The sequence below is a fragment of the Acomys russatus genome, chromosome 14 (genome assembly GCF_903995435.1).
Source record: "Acomys russatus chromosome 14, mAcoRus1.1, whole genome shotgun sequence".
Classification (NCBI taxonomy): Eukaryota; Metazoa; Chordata; class Mammalia; order Rodentia; family Muridae; genus Acomys; species Acomys russatus.
Window position 1 is genome coordinate 55907370 of NC_067150.1, and position 25091 is coordinate 55932460.

Consider the following 25091-nt stretch of genomic DNA (forward strand, 5'->3'; position numbering starts at 1 on the left):
TCCACCCAGACCCTTAATGCTGGCCTGTGGAAGAGCCAGGCCATTCTTCTCACTCCATTTTGTGCCCTCCTTCCCTGTCCTGGCTGTTATGTCCCCAAATTCAAGGCCCAGCGTCTCAGTAGTATCAGGATCAGCCCATACTTCCTCTCTTCAAAAGGGATGGGCCTCCAGGCATGGGGACCCCAGGCTTCCCCGTTTTTTAAGGAGCATCTCTTCACTGGGATGGGGGGAACCAGAGAAGTGGCTAGGCCAGCAGTACCTACAAGCTTCTGAGCACCATCTCCCCTCCGACACCCTCAGTCTGCCCACCAGGGTTCTACGGCCATGGCTGCGCCCAGCCTTGTCCCCTCTGCGTGCACAGCAGCGGGCCCTGCCACCACATCAGTGGCATCTGTGAGTGTCTGCCAGGATTCTCTGGAGCCTTGTGCAACCAAGGTACCTGCAACTGGTGGGGCGGCCAGGGCAGGGAACAAAGGGGCAGAAAGAAGGAAGGGTCCAGGGATTTTCCTTCCTATGCTGTTGGGGACTGAGCAGCATGTATGTGGAATGAGAGGGGGAAAAAAAAATCACTATGTTGCTAAAGGGACAAGCTCCAAGAGCTTAAGTGTCATGTGTGTGGTCTCACAGCCAGCAAGTGGCAGAAATGAATTCAGACTCCAATATTCTGCCTGAAAAAAAAGAGCCAGGCATGGTAGTACATACCCATATAATCCTAGAACTTGGGAGGCTGAGACAGGAGGATTACATATTCAAGGCCAGCCTGGGCTACTTAACATGATTCTGTCTCAAAAAACCAAAACCAGGCCTGAAGAGGTACGTAGTTCAGTTGGTAGAGTGCTTGCCTAGAATGCATTGGAAGGAGGATGGAGAAGTTCGAGGTCTTCCTAAGCTACACAGAGTCGGGGGCTAACCTGGGCTACACGAGATCTTGTTTCAAAATACATAACAACCAAACAAATAAATGATGGCAACATGAAGTAAGCATAAGTACATATGGAGTGACACTGAGCTAGGGCTGTGTGGAATGCCAAGTGGTAAAGGCAGAGGCTCTGTCGGGGCACAGAGATAGCCACGGCCCAGTCTGTCACTGGCGCTCACACCCCGTCAGGTCAATAGCACTAAATCTCTGGCGACATACGTCTCAGCTCAACCCCAGAATCCTCCCCAATGTCAACTTCAGGCCTCCAGCACACCATAAATGTAGCACTGAAGGGGTGACAAAGCTTCCTGTAGGGTGCTCCCCAACTAGCTGGTTTTGGGGGGTAAACACCTGCTTTGAGGTACTTGCATGGTTCTATGGCATAAATATCTCTGCTATGGCATCAACACCTTTGGCAAAAATCCTTCCACATTAGGTACCATGAGAAGATGAGTACTGGCCCAGCACATGCCATCCTCTGCTCTATGGGCAGCTCCTTGGCCCAGGTCAGTGTGACAGTCAGGGAGGGTCCAGAGATTCTGCAGGACTTGGGCTGGACTTCAGCCTGCAGGGTGGAGAGCAGAAGCTGGGCACACTAACGTACAACAGCATGGATTGGATAGAGAGTGCAGCAACTAAGGACGAGGAGACAGCTGGAAGGCAGACTTCCCTAGAAAGGCTTAGAACCTGTCCTTGTTTGGAAGTATACAAACTTGGGGGATTTGCACCATCCTCCGGAGAGTGAACGGATTTGAGAATATGGTGAATTTAGAGCAACTTCAAAGTCACCAAGGCAAGACTCTCCCCGGCCTGTGCTTAAATACCTCTCTTGACGGAGAGCTCACTACCTCCAGTGCAGCACTTCCTTTTGATGTATCATCACGGCTGAGCTGGGCTATTTCTAATATGCAAGAGTAGACGTGAGACTCTATGATGAGCTGAGGTCATGAGAAGTTTGGGCCCCTGGGAAATGTATGTGTCAGTTTCATTTGCTTGCAGCCCTCTTAGGATGGTTTAATCACTACCTGACAGGCTGAGGTTTATTTATTAAACATTGGAGACCCAGCCGTCAATAGAACCAAGCCCAGTCTAAATTAGGAGCCATGAAGCCCGAGGAGGAACCCTCACAGCCCATGTCGTCTGATTTATTGCCCGCTGGCCTAATGAGTATTTTCCACATATAGATCTAATGGAGTTTGCTATTAATGGCAACTGCCCTGGTTGTCTCAAACCTTGTAAAAAATTGAGCTGACACTTTCTAATGACTGGCTTTCCAGTGAGTTACAAATTACAGACAGTGCTTCTCCAGAACCATTAAACATAGATTAAATATAACCCAATGTTTTCTTTTCACCAGCCCCCTCCTCCCCTTCCCATGCCCGGCTCTTGATTCAGCTAAGAAGTCTCGCAATTCAGCCAAGAAGTCTCGCAATTAATGCATTAGACCAATCACATTAGCAGCTCTGTGGGTGAATTTGTCTGCCTCCTGTAGGGGGAAGACTTCAAAGACAAGACAGCCTTGTTAGAGCACCCCAGAGTGCTTCAGGGGTAAAGGCTGGTGGAACAGCTCCAGCACTCTGCTCCCCCTACCAAGCTGGATAGTCCTTTGGCTCAGCCAACAGAGGGAGTGCAAGGAAGCTCCTTTCAGGATGATAGGGCTCAACTGGACCCTCAGAATAAAGCATCTGCCAGAGGCAGGGAGAGGCGGGGCAATGTGCAGTTTAGGAGGCTGAGCTTGAGCAGCAAACAGGAGGCCAGAGACTTGGCCTGGGAAGGAAGCACAGAGCCCAGATCAGCCAGCCTACCTGTAGCTACTGACCAAGGCCTAAGGCCATCGAGTGCTGGCTTGTGTCCCCATCTTGATGATGAACATATTTGGGGTTGGGGTGGGAAGCGAAGGGCTTTGTTGAGATGTCCTCAGCTAGGAGACAGTACATTTCTTTGCTGGGTAACTGTGGAGCGAAGCCTTAAGCTCTCCCTATGTGTCAAGGGGATTCAGTGATGTGAGCAGTCTGAGGAGTATGTGAACTTAATATTAATATCTGTGAAACATTTTGATCAGTTTCTGGTGCATGTAAATACCATGTGTGTTTGCTGAATGCACAACAAAACTAGGACTCAAACCCAAAGGCAGAGTTAAGTCTACCCGCCTCTTTTTTGTTTTGTTTTGTTTTGTTTTTCGAGATAGGGCTTCTCTGTGTAGCCTTGGCTGTCCTGGACTTGCCCTTATCATCTGTCCCGACCACTAGCTATGTCCACAGAGGTATAACTACACATATATCCTAGCTACCCAGTGCCCACAGTCAGGCTAGGGAAGGGCTGGCAGTGGGAGGCAGGGTGGGGGAAGGGAGGTGACAGCATCCCTGGTTTCAGAGCTGAGACAAGGGAAGCCATTTTCCTCCAAGAAATCAATACCTATCCCATAAGGGCTGGAGAGATGGCTCGGTGGGTAAGGAGCTTGCTGTGTTCACTTTCCAGCATTCATGTCAGGCAGCTTACAACTGCCTCTAACCTTACTTCCAAGGGATCTGATGTCCGCTTCTGGCCTCCACAGGTGCCTGCTCATGTGTGCACACATTTGCACACAGACACATTAAGTAAATATTCAACAACTCTCCCCCACCCCTCAAAAAAAGAACCCTATTCCTGATCTTCCGATGATTGCAGGAGTAGAGCCTTCCAGAAGGTTGCAACTACCCGAAGCCCACTTCCTCAGTGGTCACTGGACAGTCAGAGACAGTATAAAATGAGATATTTCTTGCCCTTGCAAAGCTTAGGCCAGAGGACCTGGCAGAGGAAGGGGAGAAAGGTGATGCCTGTCCCTGATGGCTTGAGTGCCTTGTCTCTCCTGGCATTGCAGGGGACACCAGAAGGGGCAGGACCCAGGCCTGGGCTGAGCTGTCAAATCTCAGTAATAGAACTTCAAGAAGCTACTTAAAGCCTCAAATAGGGATGTAGCCATACACAGGACAGAAGATGGGTCGACCAGCTATGACTAAATTCAGAGAAAGCATTTAAAAAAAAAAAAGTGCTTGAAAATGATATACACACAGTTTCATTTACATACCAAGAAAATGAAAAAGATCCCAAAGCAGGCTGCTAGGGAACACTAGGGTAGCTGATAAGGATGTCAGTGTCTTAAGGCTTGCTCCGTGTTACTGTTCCAAGGGAAGTGACACTTCAGATGAGTCTTACAGATAGGGTATCCATAGCTGGGCGTGAGGGTCAGGGGAATTTAGAAGGCACAGAAGAAAGGCCTGGAGTGTCCTCAGAAGGCAGTGCGTGATCCACAAGTCAGGATAGCCGAGGATAGCCCAAGGGAAAGCAGAAGGCTGGGAGGTAGCCTCGGAGTGCTTAGCTGAGTCTAGAGATACCATCCTCCCCATCTTCCCACTTCTACCTGTGAGACCCAAGACAACTGACATCTGTCCCCTCTAAGGGCCTCAGCCTGTCCCTGTCAAAAAAGTCAGAACAGGGCCTCTTGAGGGTGCTGCTGTGAGGGGTGCTCTCTATGAGGAGAAGGGCGACCTACCACTGTAGGTGTTGGTTCCCATCTGGATCATGCCCAGGGTGGTCATGGCTGTGGCCTAGGAAAGTCTTGGGGGTGCAGCTATCTGGGTATGGCTCTTAAGAGTCTGGGAAGAAGGCCAGTGCCAGGCTTCCCTGTGCCCACAGTGTGTGCTGGAGGGCACTTCGGGCAGGACTGTGCCCAGCTCTGTTCCTGTGCCAACAACGGGACCTGCAGCCCCATCGATGGCTCCTGTCACTGCTTCCCTGGGTGGATCGGCAAGGACTGCTCTCAGGGTAAGCCCTTCTCCATGCCTTGGTGCCTCCACCCACAGGACTGCACTCTCCTGCACACAGAAACATCCGCCCAAGCCCCATTTGTTTGTTTGTATTACTTCATGCACCACAGCATGCATGTGGAGCTGAGAGGCCAACTCTGTAGCGTCAGCTCTCTTCCACTTTTATGTAGGTTCCAGGGGTGGAACTCAGGTCCATCACAGGCTTGGGCAGCAAGTCCCTTTAGGCCTTGAGCCACGACACTGGAACTGGCCAGGGATACTGTTACAGCAGATATTAAAGGCATCGATACTGCCAGTGCCATTAATGCTGTGAGTCCTGAGAAATCTATACTCCGTTAGCATTTGCGTGCAGAAGCAGCATTCTGAATATAGGTAGTGAGGAGAGAACACGAGGAGCTCCCTGTGTGATGCCCCTACGAATGGTGTCGTAAGCATTCTAAGCCTGCGCACAGTGCTACAGTCTGTTCCAACGGCAGCAGCCCCTTCCAAAGTGGCACCAGCCTTTGGCCTATGGAGCTTCCTTGTCTGATGGGCGAGAAATATCTAGTACCTGTAAGGAGACCCCAGTTATATGGCTGGACCTGCGGGAATCCCATTCTGGTGGGAGCTACAGACTTGATCCTCAAACAGCACAAGAACCCAAAAAGGAGACAGTCCCTGCCACTTGTAGAGAAGTCAGTGCCCTCAATGTCACTCCACCCCCATCTCTGTAAGAGTCTGAGACCTTGAAGCAGGGCTGTCTTTAGTCACCCAAGACTAAGAGTGGGCAGAGAATCTGGGCCTCATAGCAATCCCAGGGGATGAGATTGAGGTGAGCTGAGTGATTCTGAGGCTAGTGTATCAAGTCCCCGAAGGCCAAGAGATGCCCCTCTGGGTCCATCCAGGTGTTCTGGCTCTGATGTGTACCCACCTCCCCTCCCTTCCCTCCTGCTCCTCTCTGTCCTGCCTTCCCCTTCTGCACCCCCCCCATCCCAACTGCCGACAGCCTGCCCATCTGGGTTCTGGGGCTCTGCCTGCTTCCATACATGCAGCTGCCACAACGGGGCGAGCTGCAGCGCCGAGGATGGGGCCTGCCACTGCACCCCTGGCTGGACTGGACTCTTCTGCACGCAGCGTAAGCCCTGCCTCCCAGCCTCCTAGCCACTCCCAGTCATATGCTGCGGCCTACTGGCCACTTTGCGAATAATCCTGGCTTGCAGAGGGAGGGAAGAGGCTGGCCCCAGGCTCACCCAAACTCCTGAAAGGTCAGGGCTATAGGGTATCCCAGCAATCAACAAGCTCGGACCCTCCAACCATGGGGGTCTGTACAGCAGAGACCAGAGCTTGTCCTCTGCTTTGGAGGCCCTCGTTGTATGGTTCAGCTTGCCTCTACCCTCCATCCCTTTAGCCCGAGGTTCAGTGGGTACAGATGGTTCTGCGGGCTCTGCTGCAGAGGAAGCAGCAGACAAGCCTGGTCCCAGCAACATCTCCGCAGTTCCCCTGAGCCCACAGCAACTGTGACCTGGGGTCTTGTTGTAGGTTGCCCTGCAGCGTTTTTTGGGAAGGACTGTGGGCACATATGCCAGTGCCAGAATGGAGCCAGCTGTGACCACATCACTGGGAAATGCACCTGTCGAACAGGCTTCACCGGGCGCCACTGTGAACAGAGTAAGCTGCCCCAACCCTGCTCTGGTATTTGCGCCAGGCTTCTGGCCTCTGCCCATTACAGGGGAAGCTGCGTCTGCCTTCGGCCCCCATCCTCCATCCCTAAGCCCAACCCAGAGCATTGTGGCTCCTGTACTCCAGCCTTTGAGGACAACTTCTGGGGGAAGGCTGGTGTAACCTACACATTCATGCTTGGGGTATCTCTCCACTTTAGACAGAGCAGGGGTGTGGTGCACAGGGCAAGGAGAGACCAGAGGAAGACAGGATTTTCTGGCTCTTTAAATGAGTTCAGGAGGGAGAGGCAGGTGAGGCCTGCCTTCTCCTGTGCCCATGTGCCCTGACTCAGGGTGGTATACTCTACCCACTCCCAGCTATCAATACACAACAGGCCAGTTCAATAGGCTTCACTGTGGGTGGGACAGAATTGTCCTGTTGCCATGACCTTCCCCGCTTGGAGTAGGAGTGGGTGGAGTGTGGCTGTGTCTCACTTTCTATTTGCACTCTGCATGCCATACAGGATGTGCCCCTGGAACCTTTGGATACGGGTGTCAGCAGCTATGTGAGTGCATGAACAATGCCACTTGTGACCACGTCACTGGTACCTGTTACTGCAGTCCTGGATTCAAAGGAATCAGGTGTGACCAAGGTAACATATGGGGGGGGGGGGGTGGAATGGGCCCAATCGTTGGTGGCTTCAGAGAGTTCTCACCAGACCAGTTGGGTTTTTACGACGCTACCTTTTATTCATAGTTGGGAGCCGCACTCCACAGCTTCTCTGTGCATATCCTCTGGGAATTTCCCCATGACCTAGTCAAGGGTGAACCACAAGCTATTGCTGGGAAAGGCCACCAGCTAGGCTAAGTTGGAACACTTGCCAAGTTTGCCTTTTGCCACTCCCTGCTAGGTGTCTCTGGGCAGGTCATTTCCTTTGCTGGGCCTTTTACCCCACATTCAACTGAGTAGATGTTAATCCAAAGGGCTCAATTTGACTCTAGCTGTATATCATGTGAGAAATCCCATGGTACAGCTGAGGGCATCAAACTGAGGCAACTCAAGGGAGTCCTCGGCACAGTGCCTGGCATGTGTACTCTGTAAAGGATGAAATTCCTTGCAGATTTGGGAGGCTACTGTTAGTCTTAGAAGATGGGAGCAGAAACTCAGCTCTCAATTACCCAACTCAAACTTACTTTGCCGCGTGAAGCTATGCAGTTGAGGCCTGTAATAGCCACTCTCTTCAGGCAGCAGCAGAAAGCCAGGGAGAGGTCCAGATGCTGCACAGTTGGAGAACAGACCCTCAGCACGGCAGACACAGAGGGACCTAACCACATATGTATAATCAAGAGGTGTTTTGGGGCAGTGATAGGCAGTCACAGAGCTCCCAGCTGTCAAGGCCAGTCTATCATTTGGTGCTTATGACTCCCCGGGGACGCTGGAGTTACTGTCTGGATGGACATTCTAAATCACATAGCTGGTAAAGCAGGGGGAGTAGCTCAAGACAGGTTTTCCTGACTGAATTACTGGTTGGGTAAAGTAAGACAAGTTACCTAACCTTGGTGACTCAGTTTATTTATTTTTTCAACCCCGTGGGAAGGGTAAGTAATTAGTTCCCTTTCTGTAGGCCTACCGCAATAAAGCAAGTAACTTTAACTCATGTGGATCTGAGTAAATATTCCATAAGCCTTCATTTTGCTTCACACCTAAGTCACATTTTCTTTTGTGACCCTGGGACTTGATCCCCTTTATGGCATTTGAAGAAATGGGAGGCACTGTGAGGGTTGGGATTAGGCAGGGAGGAAGGGGCCAGGTCCACCTCTGGCTCAGGCCTCGCTTTGCCCACAGCTGCCCTCATGATGGACGAGCTGAATCCCTACACCAAGATCAGCCCAGCTATGGGAGCAGAGCGGCACTCAGTGGGCGCCGTCACAGGCATCATCCTCCTGTTGTTCCTGGTTGTGGTGTTGCTAGGCCTGTTTGCCTGGCGACGGAGGCGGCAGAAAGAGAAAGGCCGAGACCTGGCTCCCCGTGTCTCCTACACCCCAGCCATGAGGATGACCAGCACAGACTATTCTCTCTCAGGTCAGGCTATGCCCTATCATCTCTTCTTCACCCATACAACCTGATAGGAAGCATGTGGTCTTCTCGGGAATAGCCACATTTTTGGTTCAACATGGGGGCCTGGGCCGGGGATGGTCACCCCATAGAGACAATGGGGGTGGGAGAAGTCTGTGGCTTTCCAAGTGAGTGGTGCTTCCTGGAACCTAAGCTCCTAGCAACTAGGGCTGGGTACCACTCCCTATCTTCCCACTCTCCTCACATGGATGGGCCTTCAGAAGCATGCAGAGTAAGTAGTAACTTTTTTAAGCAACCCAGAGAATGGTTCTCCAATGTGGAGCCTGGGCACCTTGGCCAACTGTACCTTATCCATTTTGCTTTCCCTGTGAGGGCCTAAGGCCATCCCTGAGGAGTGCCCAAGGAGCATAGTGACAAAGGTGGTGGCTCACTTAGGAGATGTCTCAAAGTTTGGCAAGTGTCCCTCTGGCAAATGTGCCAGAGCGCTGGGTGCCTAGATACAGTAGAAATGCCAATGGGCATTCTGTAGTAGTCTGGGTGAGGCGTGTATGGAACTGCACCTGATCCTTTCTCTCCCCTAACCTGGAACCTTGAAGAGAAGGTCTTGGGCTTCATATTTAGCTAACCAGTAGAGGCTGCCAAACTGCCCTCAGTTTGGCAAGGTCTGCCCTGTTGAGAAGAGGGTGGTGACTCTCCAATGGCTCATAGCTGACCTGTAGCCTCCTGCACCTTGTGCTTAAGAGTACCCAGACCACACACGCCATTCCTGCTAGGTGTTGCCTGCTGTGTGCCAGCTCAGAGCTGGCCTTAGTATAGACGCTGCCTTCTGAGACCTCCCGGCCACTCTGGGGTCCAGCCAAAGCCAGCATCCTCTGATGAAGGCCAAGGCTCACAGAGCTTTGCCCAACTTCTTCTATAACAACAACAAGCAGGAATGACTGGGTTTTCCCCAGTCATATAGAATCTTCAGAAGAGCTAGGGTCAACAAGAATGGACTTCTCTATATACTTATTACTAGGGTCTGACTCTAAGGGGAAGAAGCAAGGGAAAGTCAATCCACTCAAAATAGCACTCAAAGACATAAAGCCATCAGAGGCAGCATTCAACAACCTCCAGCTGGCCATGCCTCCCCTATACTAGCAAGCTTGGTATGTGAGCTGCACAGAGGGCAGGCATTAGTAACAATAAAGCTGGTGGGCTCTCTCTGCTTGCTTTAGGGCTAGCGGATGCCCCACAGTTTGGAGGATCTGAGGGATTAGCTGCCTCCTTGCAGGGGACACTAAAAAAATGCTGGCCCCAGCATTAGTTTTGAAGTGTCTCAACCAAGGGCAGGTGTATGATGGAATATGGCTCCTTGTTCTCTTCCCAGATTTGTCTCAAAGTAGCAGCCATGCCCAGTGCTTTTCCAATGCCAGCTACCACACACTGGCGTGCGGGGGGCCTGCCACCAGCCAGGCCAGCACTCTGGACAGGAACAGCCCCACCAAGGTACTGGCCCCTTGGCTCCCCAGCCCTCACCCACTATCCTCTCTCCATTCAGCACTCCCCTCTGCTCAGGAAGGAATTGTACCTTCACATGGAAGCTTTGTGGAAATTCTACATTAAGAGCAGTCCTAGGACTCAGGGGACATGAGGGCACTCTGAATCATGTAACTGGGGAAGATTTGTTGTAAGGAGACAGCAAGCTCTATCCCATGCAACTATACCACACTGCCCCTCACTGGAACATACCTGCACTTTGTGTTTAGATTAACTAGTACCTACCAGAACACAGAAACATCACATGCAGCCATCTTATCCCACACCTGTGTATACAATGTAGCCACTTGGGTCATGTGCTAGTATGTATGCTCCCAAAACATATGTACTTAACATAGATTACTGCAGTGTAATAAAGCAATATACTATAAAGTAACTCATTATTCAGTTAACTACTTGATGCCTCTTAAGCTTGGGCATAATGTCATCAATAGATGCATCTGATGAGAACCCAAACACTGTGGCTGTGTTCTTGTTAAAGGGAGATCGACCAGTTACGTGCCCTGACAGCCCCAAGCACAGCACTGGGTCATAGACTAAATAGATGTCTGTAGTCACAAATATTACAGATCTTAGAGAGCAATGTCTCAGCATATGTGTGTAGGTAGCATGTAGTACATCCCTTGATGGGCCAGTAAGAGGCAGAGTGAGAGACAGACATCAACAGCCAAGTGTAAGGTTTGTGAGGGGTTCTTGCTACATATACTTCCTAACACCCACCTAAGTGTGTGCCCCACACACATACTCAGAATGGCTGGACCAATTAGGGAGTGACAATCCCAGGATATCTGGCTTCCTGTACCATCTATTCTGGACCAGGAACACAGCTTTCATATTTTAGGCCTCTTCCCTGGAGCTCTGAGGATCCCTTCCTCTCCATCTGTCCCCTGAAGAATGGCATCAGCCCACGGACCTGGGGCTGCTTTTCTATCAAACAGGGTACCCAGAGGCCCAATGGCTTTGCCTGCTTTGCCTGCCATTTTCCACCCAAGACTTGTTTCCAGGCTCAGTTCAGCTTTAAGCATGTTATCAAAGCTGCAGCAGGCTAGAGGCACCAGCCAGGGATGAGACAAAGGTCCCAGGCCATGTCACTATTTGTTTAAGAGCCAGCCATTCCTTCAGTAAAGGGCTGACTGCAGAGGAGTCCAATTGGTGAACCTCTGGTTTGGCTCCTCTCACAGGGGCTGAGTGTAGACAAGAACCCCTCCTGGCAGATAGAACATTTGCAGCAAAGGTAAGCACAATGCTATGGAGGGGGCAGGCAGCTGAGAGCCGAGTTCTAGAGCCAGCTTTGCCTGTGGCTCCTCTGTGCCTGAAATAACATAAAGGGCAGCAGCGCAGGGAGAGGACTGCATCATCAGTCTCATGACTGCAACTTTCTCTTGGTCACATTAAAGAGACTCTCACATATGGCCCAGGGGGACAAGCACCATGGGCAGCACCCACCTCTGTACTGGGAATGCCTTGGGTTACACATGGGAAACTGACAGAATCTCCTCCCCTGCAGCATTGGCCCACATGCCTTCTGAAACTCATGTATGCTACAGGGGCCTGAGAGCTCGGTTTGGGCATATTCTGTTCTCACTGGCCTCAACTACAGCATGGTAGCTTGTCACATGACATAACATCTGGTCCTTCTTTACCCAGTCATCCAGGGCCTGGGAATTTAGGAGCATCTCAGGGATGGGTTCACTGAGGCTGGGCCAAGTGTCACTTTGGGGAAGGGCAGCTGAGACATGAAGTATTAACTGGATCTCCTCTCCAAACAGCTCAGTAACAAGTCCCTTGACAGAGACACAGCAGGCTGGACCCCCTACAGCTATGTGAACGTGTTAGGTCAGTAGTGATCTGAGTCATCTTTCCTGTCAGTCCCACCCTGAACTCTGACCTCTGTACTGAGGGGAAGTGCCCTACCTCAAATCTAAAGAGTTGAGTCCTGAGCATGACTTCCCCTGTGGTTAAGTGTACAGGGAGTGTGTGGTTATGGCCCAGTGACTGACTAACTAGGGATGGGAAGTAGAGATTTCCTTCCAGGTGGTAGCAGATTTGGCAGTGCAGAAAAAGATCCTCTGCCTAGCACTTTTCAAGGGCTTCTTTCCTCTGCCCTAGTGGAGGGTGGAATGGAATGGGAAGGGAGGAGAAAAAGACAGATGCCCCCAGCCCCTTTGGAATGCTCCATGAAGCCCCTGATTGCTTCTGGCCTGCCCCTCGCCCTATCCTGTGCTTCCCACCCCCTTCTCCTGCCATCTAGGCCCTGGGAATAATGGCTCCTCCCTGTCATTCCTCTCACTAGACTCCCATTTCCAGATCAGTGCCCTGGAGGCCAGGTACCCGCCCGAGGACTTCTACATTGAACTTAGACACCTCAGTCGCCACGCTGAGCCACACTCACCAGGTCAGACCCCTCAGCCCTTCCTTCCACCCCAAGAGCAGACTGCTCTATACCCCATCCCATGGAGCCTTCCATGACTAGTCTACAGCCCCTAAGCCCTACCTAAAGTGGCAGTCTGTCCCAGTCTTTCCCACTACCATTTTCACTGTCACCATGCCAGCTGATGTGGCCAAGTGGTGTTGCTTGTGAAGGTGACAAAGCCTAGCTGTACTTCCTCCAATCTGCAAGATGCAACCCAATCATGGTATAGGTAACAGAAGGCCGGCTCTTTAGGCAGAAAAGCTCAATGATTCCCAGGAAGGCCGCAGACCTAACAGTAGCCCAAACTCTATCTACTTAGAAAATGAGGTAGGATTGTCAACAGAGACCAGGAGAAGGTAGGCGGTATCCTCTGGACTCAAATACTGAGCTCAAACCTAGTAGCCCTGAGAGAGGTATCAAAAAGACACTTGACAACTGAGTCTTGAAAGGGAGACCATGTATATCAGTTACAGAAATGAGTGTCAAAGGACTACAAAGGATGGACAGAGAATGTGGCTTCCCTACAAAGTAGCTCTTCTAGGCCAAGCACCCTGGGGAAGAGGCTCAGAATGCTAGACAGCTCTGGGCTTGAGTTTGGGCTCTAGCCGACTCTCGATGCTCCAGTAAAACTAAGTCAACTTCTGCAGGTCTCTGGTCCAGGAAGCATGAAGGTTCAGAATTTATCTTGTTGAGTAGGCATGGCTGCAAGGACCCTGATGGCTGTAGGTTCCTCAACTATGGCTAAGCATTTAATACCATTTGGACTTTTGTCCCTACCTTCACTCCATCTCGAGGTCTCTGTGGTCCAAATGGGAACATAGGGCATCATCTGGACTCAGCACCAGTTCCTCCCTGTTCCACTGACCTTCACCACTGTAGCCAGGGTACCACACACTGTCATTTGTTAGCTCATGGAAAGCTAGGTTGTGGCCACTAAGAGACCAACTGAGGTGATCTGGGCTCTACCACAACTCAACTTTTTCCTGTTTTATATAGGAGGCGGGGGTAACATTATAGGTACCCTCCTTTCTTCAATGAGAACAAAGGAATCCCTCGACTATATTAACTGTTAACTCAAGGTCAGCATGGCCTGCTGCAGGTGTTTGAAAGGTGTGGGTTCCTACAGGCCTTTTAGAATGGCTCAGTTCTGCTGTATGACTCGGGAAGGTGTACAGAGCAGAGAGGTGTGAGCTCCTGCAAATTTAACTTGGGAACTCAATGTAGAGGACGGATCCAAGTATCAGTGGGTTTGTTGTTGATGTCAGAAATGTTAACAAGTTATGTGGAGTCCAACTATATTTTGGTGCGCATTTATCAAATGCCTTCCCTGGTACTGTTTTCAACTAAAGGCCAGGGTGTGTCTGGTTAAGAACCTATAATGCTCTTGGTCCAACACCCGTATCAGATAGTTGACATAAAACTCTAGCTCCAAGGGACCTAATGCCTCTGACATCCACGGGCACCTGTACTCACGTGTACATAGGGGAAAATTGAATTAAAAAGTTGGCTGTGGTGGCACACACCTTTAATCCCAGCACTCAGGGACAGAGGTAGGTGGATCTCAGTGAGATGGAGGACAGCCTGATCTCCAAAGTGAGTCCAGGACAGTCAAGGCTACACAGAGAAACCCTATCTCGACAAGCCAAGACAATAGTGATGAGAGTTGACTATGAGTTACTCATTACTGTGCCAACATGGAAAGGCCAGATTTGCTCCCACCCCTGGGATCACTTAGTGTATGTCCTGCTTCTGGCTAGGGCTCAAGACAGTGCATTCTGAGAGCCTAACAGCAAAATGAAGAAATAAGTCCTTAGGGCTGAAAAACACTGGCAGCATTTTCAGGAACAAAACTTTCCTTCCTCACTCCCTTCAAAATGAGTTAACTAAGCCAGCTGGCTGTGGCCTGGAATGATTGTTCTTCCTGGAAAGACACTAATCAAGTACCCCAGCTACTTGTCTACTTCTCTTTGGCACCCCCTAGATCCAGGAAAGGCACGATCGGAGCTCAGAGGGAAGGAATTCTGTCTCCAACTCCACTCCAAAGCCAAGAGAAAGAAAGGAAAACCAGAATTCTCTACATCTTTCCCTCCAGCTGAGGACTGGTCTGGTTTCATTTCTTACCTTGTGCCTCCAGAGCCTGGCACTTCACAGAGACCAAGACAGCATCCTGCAAGACAGGAGCAGGTTAGAGGAAAGCCAAGAAAGAGGGTGCAGGAGCCCATTTTAATGTGATGAGCCTTTTAACAATTTGAGTATGTTCAGAACTATTTAGAATAGATTAAATCCAGATTAATTTGCTAGAAGTAAACAACTACTGTCTGGGTAAAAGAAGAAAACTGCAAGGAGAAGAAGAAGCCACCAGCTGTCTAGGAAAACCTCACCCTGTATTTTCTTTCCTTCTGTTCCTATGCAGGCACTTGTGGAATGGATAGACGTCAGAACACATACATTATGGACAAAGGCTTCAAAGGTAGAGTATCTAATCCTGATGTCCTGTTACACAGGGCTTAGCAAAAGAGCACACATCTGAGATGGCAAGGAATTCTGCCCAGAGAAACTGCAAACCCTGTGCCCCTTAAAATAAAAACAATAACAAACAAAAAAGCCAAAAAGACCACAGGACTTAGAGCCACTGGGTGGCTCTGCCCAGAAGGAACAATCCTAACAATGATGAATTCATCTTTCCATTGCAGTTGCACCTGCTTAGCAAACACTTGTGGGTTTGTTCTAGATGCCAACTAAATGTCTTCGGAAATGTAGACTGTCATTATCCAACCAATTAGTACGAGTTAAATTGATTATAAATCTGAAATAAAATCAATCTACCTGCCCCAGAGGCCTTCTGTTGTTGTACTGGCAAGACCACCACGCTGCACCTGCTGCCTTTCTGGGGCACAAGGAATGCAAATGACACCCAGTGTTAGTATTGTATGGCCCCCACCCTCGAGAGATCTCTGTGCCCAAGAGATAGCAGGAAAGCCAAGACAGATTCCCTACGCCACCGGAACTACATACAAGGTGGACCATCCTTCTAGGAAGTCTAAAGAAAAGAAAAAAAAAAAAAAAATCAAGTCTAGCCTCTGGATTAGCTCCTAGGTTTAAATGCTGGCACATGTGAGCTAGGCAGCAAGTTTTCAAACTCTGTCACTTATTAACTATGTGCTTCCTAGGGTTGTTTCTTCATCTACAAGGTTGGGATAATTATGCCTGTCCTGTTGACTCATGCCTGTCTTGTTATCTAACAAAGTTATCTTGGCTGTCCAATAAAGTCAGATGGGAAGTACTCTGTATATTATAAAAGCGGTACCAATGTGATGTCTCTGGGAAATGTCTCAAATGTTTCAAACTGAAAGAGCAATAATGAAAATCAGCAAAGATCCCAGCTGATAGGCTAACTCTAGCTCTGCACCAGATTCACCCAGCAAGTAAGTGTGTTCAAACTACAGATCTTTATACCCACATCAGACGCTGCTGCAGTAGACGGAGAGGGGAGCCCTGCACCCTGCAATTGCAAGGACAGCCCTATGGAATTTATTACCCAACTACACTTGTCTAAACTTGCTCAGGTTTCTGTTCTGACCTTTCAGACATAGCATGGCCATCTCCTAACCAAGGAGAGCAACTTGTACACAACTCTTGGGGAGAAGGCTATTGAAAGTGGGATGAGCAGACCCAGGTGGTGTTGTGTTCTACAAGCAAGAGAACAGCAGGGCTGAGTGATTATCAGCATGGTTTAGGATATACAAAACCCCAGAGACATGTCTGAGGAAGGAGGCCATTCCCCGGCTCCAAGCCGGCCCACACAGGCAGTATCCCCCATCCCTGCTCCAGGAGCTTGATTATACCAAGTTTCTGATAGTTCTGGCTTAAACCGTCCAAATGGAGGCAAACATCATTTTGGTATATGAGGTTGCCTACCGAAGCCTCGGTTTCTTTCTTAGTGTGGAATGGGGGCTAGAGAGCTCTCCCACGGCCTTTGAGATTTTGAGAAGACGTATGACTCAATGGAGAGTAATAGCTCAGACAGGCCCTGAGATTAGTATACAAGCACACCTTCCCTTTGCACCTTTCATCCTGTGATGGTGTTTAGGGTAACTACTTTTAAACTCAAAACCATAAACGTAAAACAAAGCCAATGAAAGCCAGTTTCTACCTTGGCATCATTGCATTCCTGTCATATGGTATCATCTGAGTGCATGGGCGGCTCTAACAGGGAAGCAGCCAGATTCTGTTTCACCACTGGCTCTAATCAGCCTTTAAATTAGAGAGAACTGTGTAGGCAAATGTACTATTAAGTGTTGGGGGCTAACGTGACACAACAGAGTTCAAAGAGAGGCAAGTGAAATATCAGTGTAGTACTTTACAGAAAAGCTTATAAAAACACATGGAACACATCCTTCCTGATGGCCAATTTTCCAAGCATCCAATCAGCTACTTCATGTTACTAATTTAAACTATTTCCTAAAGCAACAAGGGCAAAGCCAAACTCAATAGGACTAATTAAAAGTCTGGATATTCCCTAAACTTGGTGTGTGTGTAGCATGGGGGTGTGGGGGTGGCTTGTCAGAGAATGAAAGGATTCCAGTTCAGCTGTATGGTGTTCACAAGATATAGCAGTACCTGTGGGTCTTAGCTTCTTCCTCTTTAAAAAGCACAGTTTGTAATAGCACCATCTCTAAGACCCCTTACAGCACTGACATTCTGAAAGTCCTAATTCAGGTAACATCCACTTTTTTCTCTGTAACTGGGAACTCTACTCACTGTCACCCTGGAAGTTTGAAGGAGACTGCTTACACAGCTAAGCACTTGTCTTCCCTTTTCCCCTTCAGCATAATGACTGTACAATAAACTGTCTTGTGTCCAATTCCTTGTTTGTCATGCTTTCAAAGTGTGACAGGGGGGGAAAAACCACTTCTCTCCACCTTCTGTCTGGGAATCCTTGAACCTGTACTGTCAATCCCCCAACCTGTTCTCCCCTGCTACCCAATCTTTATCTCTCTCCAAGTAACTTTGAGTTCTCAGATATTTAGATACTTGAAAACTCCTTTTGTGACTGGCCAGTGTTCTCTGGACCTCAGGTCTCCCCATCCATCCCTCCCTATATCCTATCTCTCACTGCAGTGAAGGATAACAACTTGATCCCAGGAACAGAAGCAGCAGGCCTCCTATTGACAGCAGTAGCTCAGAGGAGAGCAATAGATAGTGCCTGGGGTTCCACACACATTTAAGTAACTTGGGTCTTAAAAAGCGAATAGGTGCAGAACATTCATAGAACAACTTTGGGAAGCAGTTTCCTCTCTAGACCTGTGCTTCCTCAAAAACTGATGTTCCTTTCAGAAACCCAATCTGAATGTAGTAATAACCCCGAGTACAAATGGCCCAGAGGAAGAAACAAGGAGAGTAAGCGCCAGGGCACTTGGCGGACTGCACACTTCCCCTTTCTTTGCAGTGCCCTGACAGGCAGGCACTGTGGTGGGAGTGGCGGTGAAAGGATGAGGAAGTTTTCTAGCCCAGCTGGTTATTTTCCCCCACACCCAGCCCTCACAGCAGGCAGGTGGATGACTCAACAAGAGAAAAGCTTACCTTCCTGAGGTTGAGTTTTCCAGCTTGTCTCACCAGTTCTCAACAAAGATGGGATAACTCAGCACCCTTTGCTATCACCATTCTCCATGGATTTCTCCTTCCTGTCTTGGTTTGCAAACCTTTTACAGAAGACTCTTGGCCCTGAGCCTAATGCCCTCCTCCCCAGCTCCAACTTATACACCGAAATGGATAAAAGCTAACATTTTCTTCTTCAAATACTGAGAGTAGCCCACTGTTTCACTTTCTGGTGGGAATACAGTTGGATGAGGCTCTAAGACTTCCCCACTACTCTGAGTCACTAAGCTTGACGCTTAGCCTTTCCTCTCAGCAGGCCTTGGTATTGCTAAAAAGGATAAACCGAAGTGGATGTAGGGAGCTTACATTGGGTAACTAGATATCCTGGGGAAACATCTTGCTGTCAGATAAGACAGCGGTAGAGGTCTAAGCTCTAAGCATTAGACTAACAAACTTGGAGCTTTGGTTTCCTCATTTCTAAACAGTATGAGCAGTCTCTTCTTGCCCAACCCCCCTGAAAGGTACTAAATTTCTTTCTGTTTGGTTTGAGACCAGGTCTCACTATAAATAAAGGCATGTCCAGCCTCAACTTGATATGTGATCCAGGCTGGCCTTAAACTCAGATATTTGCTAGCCTTTGCCTCCCAAATTCTGGGTTACAGGTGCACCCAATGACACCCGTCGCCTAAGTTCCAAATAACCTAACTAGAATGAAGGTCACTCCTTAAGTGCCATACAATATAAGCTATCCCTCAATTCCACAAAATATGCAACCAAGACAGCGGTGATAGCTAATGAATGGCTTTCAGACAGGAAGCCCTGAGCCTCTCCACTGCCTGATGAGTTTAGATCAACAATTACTAGAACTGACTGGGAAGTTGTCAGGCTTACAGCACTCTCCCGTACTAAGGAAGTATCGCAAGGCACGCTAAGATAGATGGCATGAGGCAAGTCACAATCCAGGACCCAGGCTTCCACCAGCCGAAGTGTCTAGCTCCCTGCCCTTTGCTTCTAGCTACAACAGGCTGACACTGCTCATTATCTAGCACGAATGTTTTTTCCTGAGTCAGGAGCTACAAAGGTCAGTCTTAGACCAACCACACTGAAAGCAATTTTTCTCCCAACTTGTGAGCTAAACTGAATTGAAAGGGCTTTGAATTTGCTTCTGGAGCTGGCTTTGCTACTGAGAGACAGTGGGACCCCAGGGAGCTTACTTCCCCCACTCTCTTCCTAAGCATTGAGGTGGGAGGAAGGGGATAGTTTCAGCTCTACATCGGAAGGAAATAGTACGTGAATTCACTTCCACACAAAACCAAGGGCCTGCTACCTGCTAGAAGAGCTGCCTGCATTCATTCTGAGCAAATCCCTCCTCACTGGACCTGCTGTACAACAGACTACTCGCGGTGCTGCACATCTCAGTCACTTCAGCCCCTTGCACATCCAGTTCCCCTTGAGTCACATGGCTTTCACTCTTTAACATTTTCTGTAAAATCACAAGCAGGGGGCAGGGCACTTAGATAACAGCAGCCCAGAGCGGAAACTGTGGTGGTTCTCTAAGAATTTTCTCTAAGAAGATTCTCTAAGAATTTCACCAACTGACTTTCACAGACATTTCTGGGGAGAAGCCTCTTAACTCAGGCTTGACTGTCAAGGTCCAGCCCACAGGGTTATTTCCAGACACCTTGCCTGCCAGTGCCTCACAGCTAAGGGTCACAACTGTCAGACTGGCTTCCTGTCCTACACTGCGCAGACAGACCATCACCCCATAAGGAAGGAGTGTAGCAGCTGAAGGAGGAGTCCCTTCTTCTCCAAGTCATTAGGGACCTACTTCCTCCAGCAGAGCTTCTATCAGTTCATCTCACTGAGACATCATTCTGCACCCTTGTGCAACTGAGTCCCAGTAGTAGAGAAGAACATGACTCCAACAGGCTCCAGTCAACACACCCAGCGACTGGGGGAGACCAGCCTGACTGCACTGTGACCTTGCTCTAACACAACTGCTTCTCAAAGGCCAGCTTGAGACTGGGGGCTTTTTATCCCTGTTACACCTCAGTTAGCCCACTCTATGCACGAGCTTCTGAAAGACGGGGATGCTTTTATTTGTAGAAGGCTGCTAAACAGTTGGCACGAACACTAAACCACAGATCTGCTGCTGCTGCTGCTTCTGAACCAAAGCTTCTAGTCACTAGAACTCCAAAGAATGGTATCACAGAAAATATGGGACAAAGAAGTCCCTGAACACAGGTTTAAGTCTTGGCTCTGCAGTGCTGTTCACTAGCTTAGGACCCTAGCCACGTTACTGAATCTCTCTGCAACATGCCAGATTGCATCTGTATAAGCTAAGTGATACACGTAAAAACACTGTGAATATCTTGAGCTAATATCTAATGACTAAAGCCAACCTTTTTTTGTCCTCCAAAAACATGTTTTTGTAAAAAAAGAATGCCTGAGAAAGCATGCTGTAAGACATTTAATAAGATTTCATCTTCTAGTATCCTATTTCTTCCAGTCCCGGGATCCTAAAGGTACACAAACTTGACTGAAGTCTGTTTCTGGTATCTAAATGAATGCCCTTGCTTGTGCTAAGAAATCTCTCTTGCCTTGCAGATTACATGAAAGAATCTGTGTGCAGTTCTAGTACTTGCTCCTTGAACAGCAGTGAAAACCCTTACGCCACAATTAAGGATCCACCCATCCTCACCTGCAAGCTTCCAGAAAGCAGCTATGTAGAAATGAAGTCACCTGTGCACACGGGGTCTCCATACACAGATGTGCCATCCTTGTCGACCGCTAATAAAAATATATATGAAGTTGGTAGGTGTCTCACATAACTAAGCAAAGCCATGGGAACAGTGCAGCATCTCAAGTGAGAACAAGCCCTCCTCCACCACTCTCTATTTCCATAACACACCCTTCTGTTTGCTTGCTTTGGAGGAACCCAAGGAGAAACTCCATCCCAGGACTGCCCTCCCCACTAATGCAGGAATCCAAAATCTTGTGCCACTCTGCTTACAAATCACAAATGATAAGCAGTAGAAGCATCGAGGGTGGGGGACCAGTGTGTAACACTTCTGAGTGTTGATACAAATGCAAGTCTGAAAACAATGGGAACAGCAGTTTCTAAGTCACTTCCCCAGCTTTAATTAGGATCCTAGCTGCCTCATAAGACCCGCATGTCTAGGATACCTTCAATCTCTTGTTGTTAAGCAGAGGCTGGAATTCTGACAGTACACTTTTTCCATCTCTTGAGCAAGCCTCCACCCTAATCCTCATGTATTTGTCAGATTTATATATACCCACAGTCCCTCTCCCCAACAAGTTTAAATACAACTTTCTTCCCTCCCACCAGGCAACAAAGCTAATCTGTTCTCTGAACTCATTTTTCACTATATTCCTTAGAGCCCACAGTCAGTGTGGTCCAAGAAGGCCGAGGTCATAACTCCAGCTATATCCAGAATGCATACGACCTACCTAGGAACAGCCATATTCCTGGTCATTATGACCTCCTCCCAGTAAGACAGTGTCCTGCCCATGGGTCCTCCCAGGACAAGCAGTAAGAGGAATAAATTTCTCTCTTAGTGTGCTCTGCCGACTATTCTCTGACTCTGAAAGAAGACAATCCGTGACTTGAAATATCAGTACAGATTGCCGTGAGCTGTGTTACTAGTTCCTTCACCTGGACTGAAAGAACCGCTTCCAAATGAGATTCGGTAACTGTTCCAGAAAGTCTGTCCACAAAGGCAAATCCTATCACCTTCAGCCCTAAATGATATGATTTTCAAAACATTTAAGATACCGCTACTCATCAACATCAGCTAAAAGATATGTATTTAATATTCCAAAACTACGCTAAAGAAGCATGTAGCTTGGATCTGAAAACTTCCCTAGGAAGAAAAGGGGACAGGAGGGGAGAGGGGGTGCTTTAAAGCACCTGAAATGTCTATGTGCTGTTGACTGCTGTTACTATCAACATTTGTTTCAGTATCTAGGGGAGTTGGTGCATGGACATGAACTGTTTTAATATTAATTGCAAAGTCTGTGTCATACAGGTATGGCCCATCAAAATATAACAGCCACAGTCAGAGTTTAAAATACAGCCTAATTCTGACAACTTACATTTTCTTTTCTTTTCTTTCTTTTTTAAGATTTCTTTCTTTATTATTATGTATACAGTGTTCTGCCTGTATATGTACACCACAGGCCAGAAGAGGGCATCAGATCACATTTTGATGGTTGTGAGCCACCATGTGGCTGCTGGGAATTGAACTCAGGACCTCTGGAAGAGCAAACAGCGCTCTTAACCACTGAACCATCTCTCCAGCCCCCAACTTACATTTTCTTTCTTTCTTTTTTTTTTCCAACTTACATTTTCAAAAACAAGAATTTAATAAAGATGGATTCATTTTATTCTGCCCTATTAGTGATAATAGGCAAAACAGGAAGGGGCAGGGGAAGTAATAGTTTCAAAAGTATAGCAGTTTCAGCCAGTCTAGAATCATTTCTGTGCCAGTCTTGGCAAGTTTTGTCAAGTCAAAGTTCAGGAATAATGAATGTCAGCTCTGGACTGACTGCACTGCATCAGTTCACCCAACACCTGAGTCACTCCGTGTGCACCAGAGAACTGAGATGCTGCTTTAAGAAAGCAGTCACAGGACTGGGAATGAAGCTCAGTGAGAGTGTTTGCCTACTGAGCAAGGTCCTGAGCTTGATCACCAGCATCATAAAAAAGGCACGGGCTGGTAAGATTTAAGTTTCCCTGAAAACATCTAATTGGCCCATTCACGTCAAGTCCCTTGACTGTTTTCAAGCAATTCTTTGGATGGTGCTTGACATAGTGTGGAGCCTCAGTGTAGAAGACATTACACAAATGTGGGCATGACAAGTTTATGTTCCATTGTAAGTTTTTGATGGAACTAAGCAAAAAAAAAAAAAAAAAAAAGTAAAAGCCTACCAACCACCTATGAGATGAGCAAATATGTATTCTGTTAGATGGTGCTTTAAATGTCCTGCTCTGCATAGGTTTCAACTAAGGCTTGGAAAATTCTGAGCAGCCAATTCCCAAGCCCAGTATAGGACCTCTTCACAAGAATTAAGAGCAAAAAGGGCAAAGTGGAAGTTAATGGCCACCCTTGTGCCATCCCATGCTCTTAAGAGGAATAAGGGTCTAGAGCTAGTGAAAATCCCCTAAAAAGGATTTACAGAAGAGCGATTAGAGGGCTGCACAGCTAGGTGCTGCTACAGGGAGTAGGGGTCATACTCTTAGCTTAAGTAATAACCAACACAAGAAAGAAAATAAATATGAGCAAATCTGTCTCCTCATTTCACTCAAGGCATAAGCCACTTTAGCATTAGAGGAACATATACACGAATGCTGCATGTGTGCATGGAAGTGAGTGATCAGCAATAGTAAACTTTCCAAAAAGCCTTATTAAAATAGAAACATTAGAAATTATTTGTAGACCTAAATTATTATTTCTCATACGCATATATATATAAAACATAGTTAAGAGACTCACCTCAGTATTTCAGGGCCATAAGTCAATTATCTTTGTGAAGCAAGGATGAAGAAGCATGGCAAAATCCAATCAGCAAGGAGAAATGGTGTCTCAATCCCAGGCTTTCTCTTCTTCCCTTATCCTGCATGTACAATAACTGCCACCTGGCAGACTGCAATCGTGCAAATTCCCAGTCTCACTTCTCTCTTGCCAACTACACTCTGCACAAAAGTACTGAGCAAGAGGTGGGATGGCTAGAGCACCAAGTCAAGAGATGTTGGCACCACTCTTGTTAAGTCACTTGCCCTCTTTGGGCTCCTTTATTTCCCACACATTAAAGAGGAGAGACACAGAGTGGGAGCAGAGCTCTAACAACTCTCCAACTGTAGCACTCTACAACATTTCAAGTAACATAATTCAATCAGGCAATACAGAGGCGAAGGGAAAGGGCACAGGTGTGATTAACTGTGGTGACAGCGGCAGCCTTCACATAGCCAGGAGCTAGCACTAGGACACTCCAATCATGCAGAGCAACAGTTAGCAGCTTCTAACAGTGGCAAACAGGGTTGCAGTCAGCCTAAACACGTGCACTGTGCAGTCAATAGATGATTTGGAAAGATCTGCTCAATTATTTTTCAAAATGAAATTTTCAGTCCAGTAAATTAATATGTATACAAGTCAGACAAAGAAAACACAGATATTGTACAATAGTATGAGAGACTATGAAATGCAATACTTTTTTAAACCACAGATTTGTAATATATTTGTTCACTGTGCAGGGGACTGTACCTTATACAAAATAAAATGGATTCTCAAACTAACGTTACAAGAATGCCTACTGTTGTGTTCACACTGAAAATCTATAACCTACATTTTATGTTTAACACAGAACTAATCTACATTTGATATGGTTACTTAAAACAGTTGGAAGAATGAAAATTACCACAACAGACTTTGAAAAATGAAGCAAGAGGCTATTTTTAAAGTAACAAACGGGGAATAAATAAATAAAGTAACAAGTGGGATCTCCTTAACGCATGTTAAGTATTTTAAAATCACATTCACTCAAGTATTAAGTGTCTGTTTTCTCAAGGCCACGTACTCAAAGGCAGCCATTACAGCTCATGTTACACTCCAGTGGCACAGAGGACAAGTGTAAGGGCTGCCCAGTTTATGTAAATCCAATGAGTAGCTTCTGACTAATAGAATTTAGTATATACATCTGCTTTAGGACATTTTAAACAAAATCTTCAGACATAGCTGGGTTTAAAATGCAAGAAGGAAAAACAAAAACAAAAAAACAACCCACAATTGTAAGATAGTCCTGATGAATCATGACTCTAGTGATCCCAGCATTGAGGAGGCTGAGGCAGGAGAGTTTCAAGTTGAAGCAGCTTGAGCTACATAGTGAGCTCAAGAGGAGCCTAGGCTAGGAGACTTTTTTCAAAAATCGTAAATGTAAGGCAGCAAGATTATTAAAACAAAAACAAAAACAAAAAAAACCACATGTTACTCAGCTGAGCACAGAGCTTGGTGATAGAGCATTTGCTTAGCATGCACGAAGGCCTGGGTTCAGTTTCCAGTACTACAAAAACTTAGAAAACACA

General features: G+C 47.6%; 1 protein-coding gene across 1 annotated transcript in view; it reads left to right on the forward strand.

The window, feature by feature from the left end:
- The window catches only part of Megf11 (multiple EGF like domains 11), a 330164-nt gene extending 308043 nt beyond the window's left edge, over positions 1–22121 (forward strand). The window contains exons 15-26 of the mRNA XM_051156648.1: positions 301–435; positions 4595–4723; positions 5711–5839; positions 6244–6372; positions 6887–7015; positions 8209–8445; positions 9809–9927; positions 11748–11814; positions 12272–12373; positions 14805–14861; positions 20597–20803; positions 21389–22121. Coding sequence (XP_051012605.1) covers positions 301–435; positions 4595–4723; positions 5711–5839; positions 6244–6372; positions 6887–7015; positions 8209–8445; positions 9809–9927; positions 11748–11814; positions 12272–12373; positions 14805–14861; positions 20597–20803; positions 21389–21546 — 1598 coding nt within the window. The 3' untranslated portion in view covers positions 21547–22121. The remainder of the gene's footprint in view (positions 1–300; positions 436–4594; positions 4724–5710; positions 5840–6243; positions 6373–6886; positions 7016–8208; positions 8446–9808; positions 9928–11747; positions 11815–12271; positions 12374–14804; positions 14862–20596; positions 20804–21388) is intronic.
- The last annotated feature ends 2970 nt before the right edge of the window (positions 22122–25091 follow it).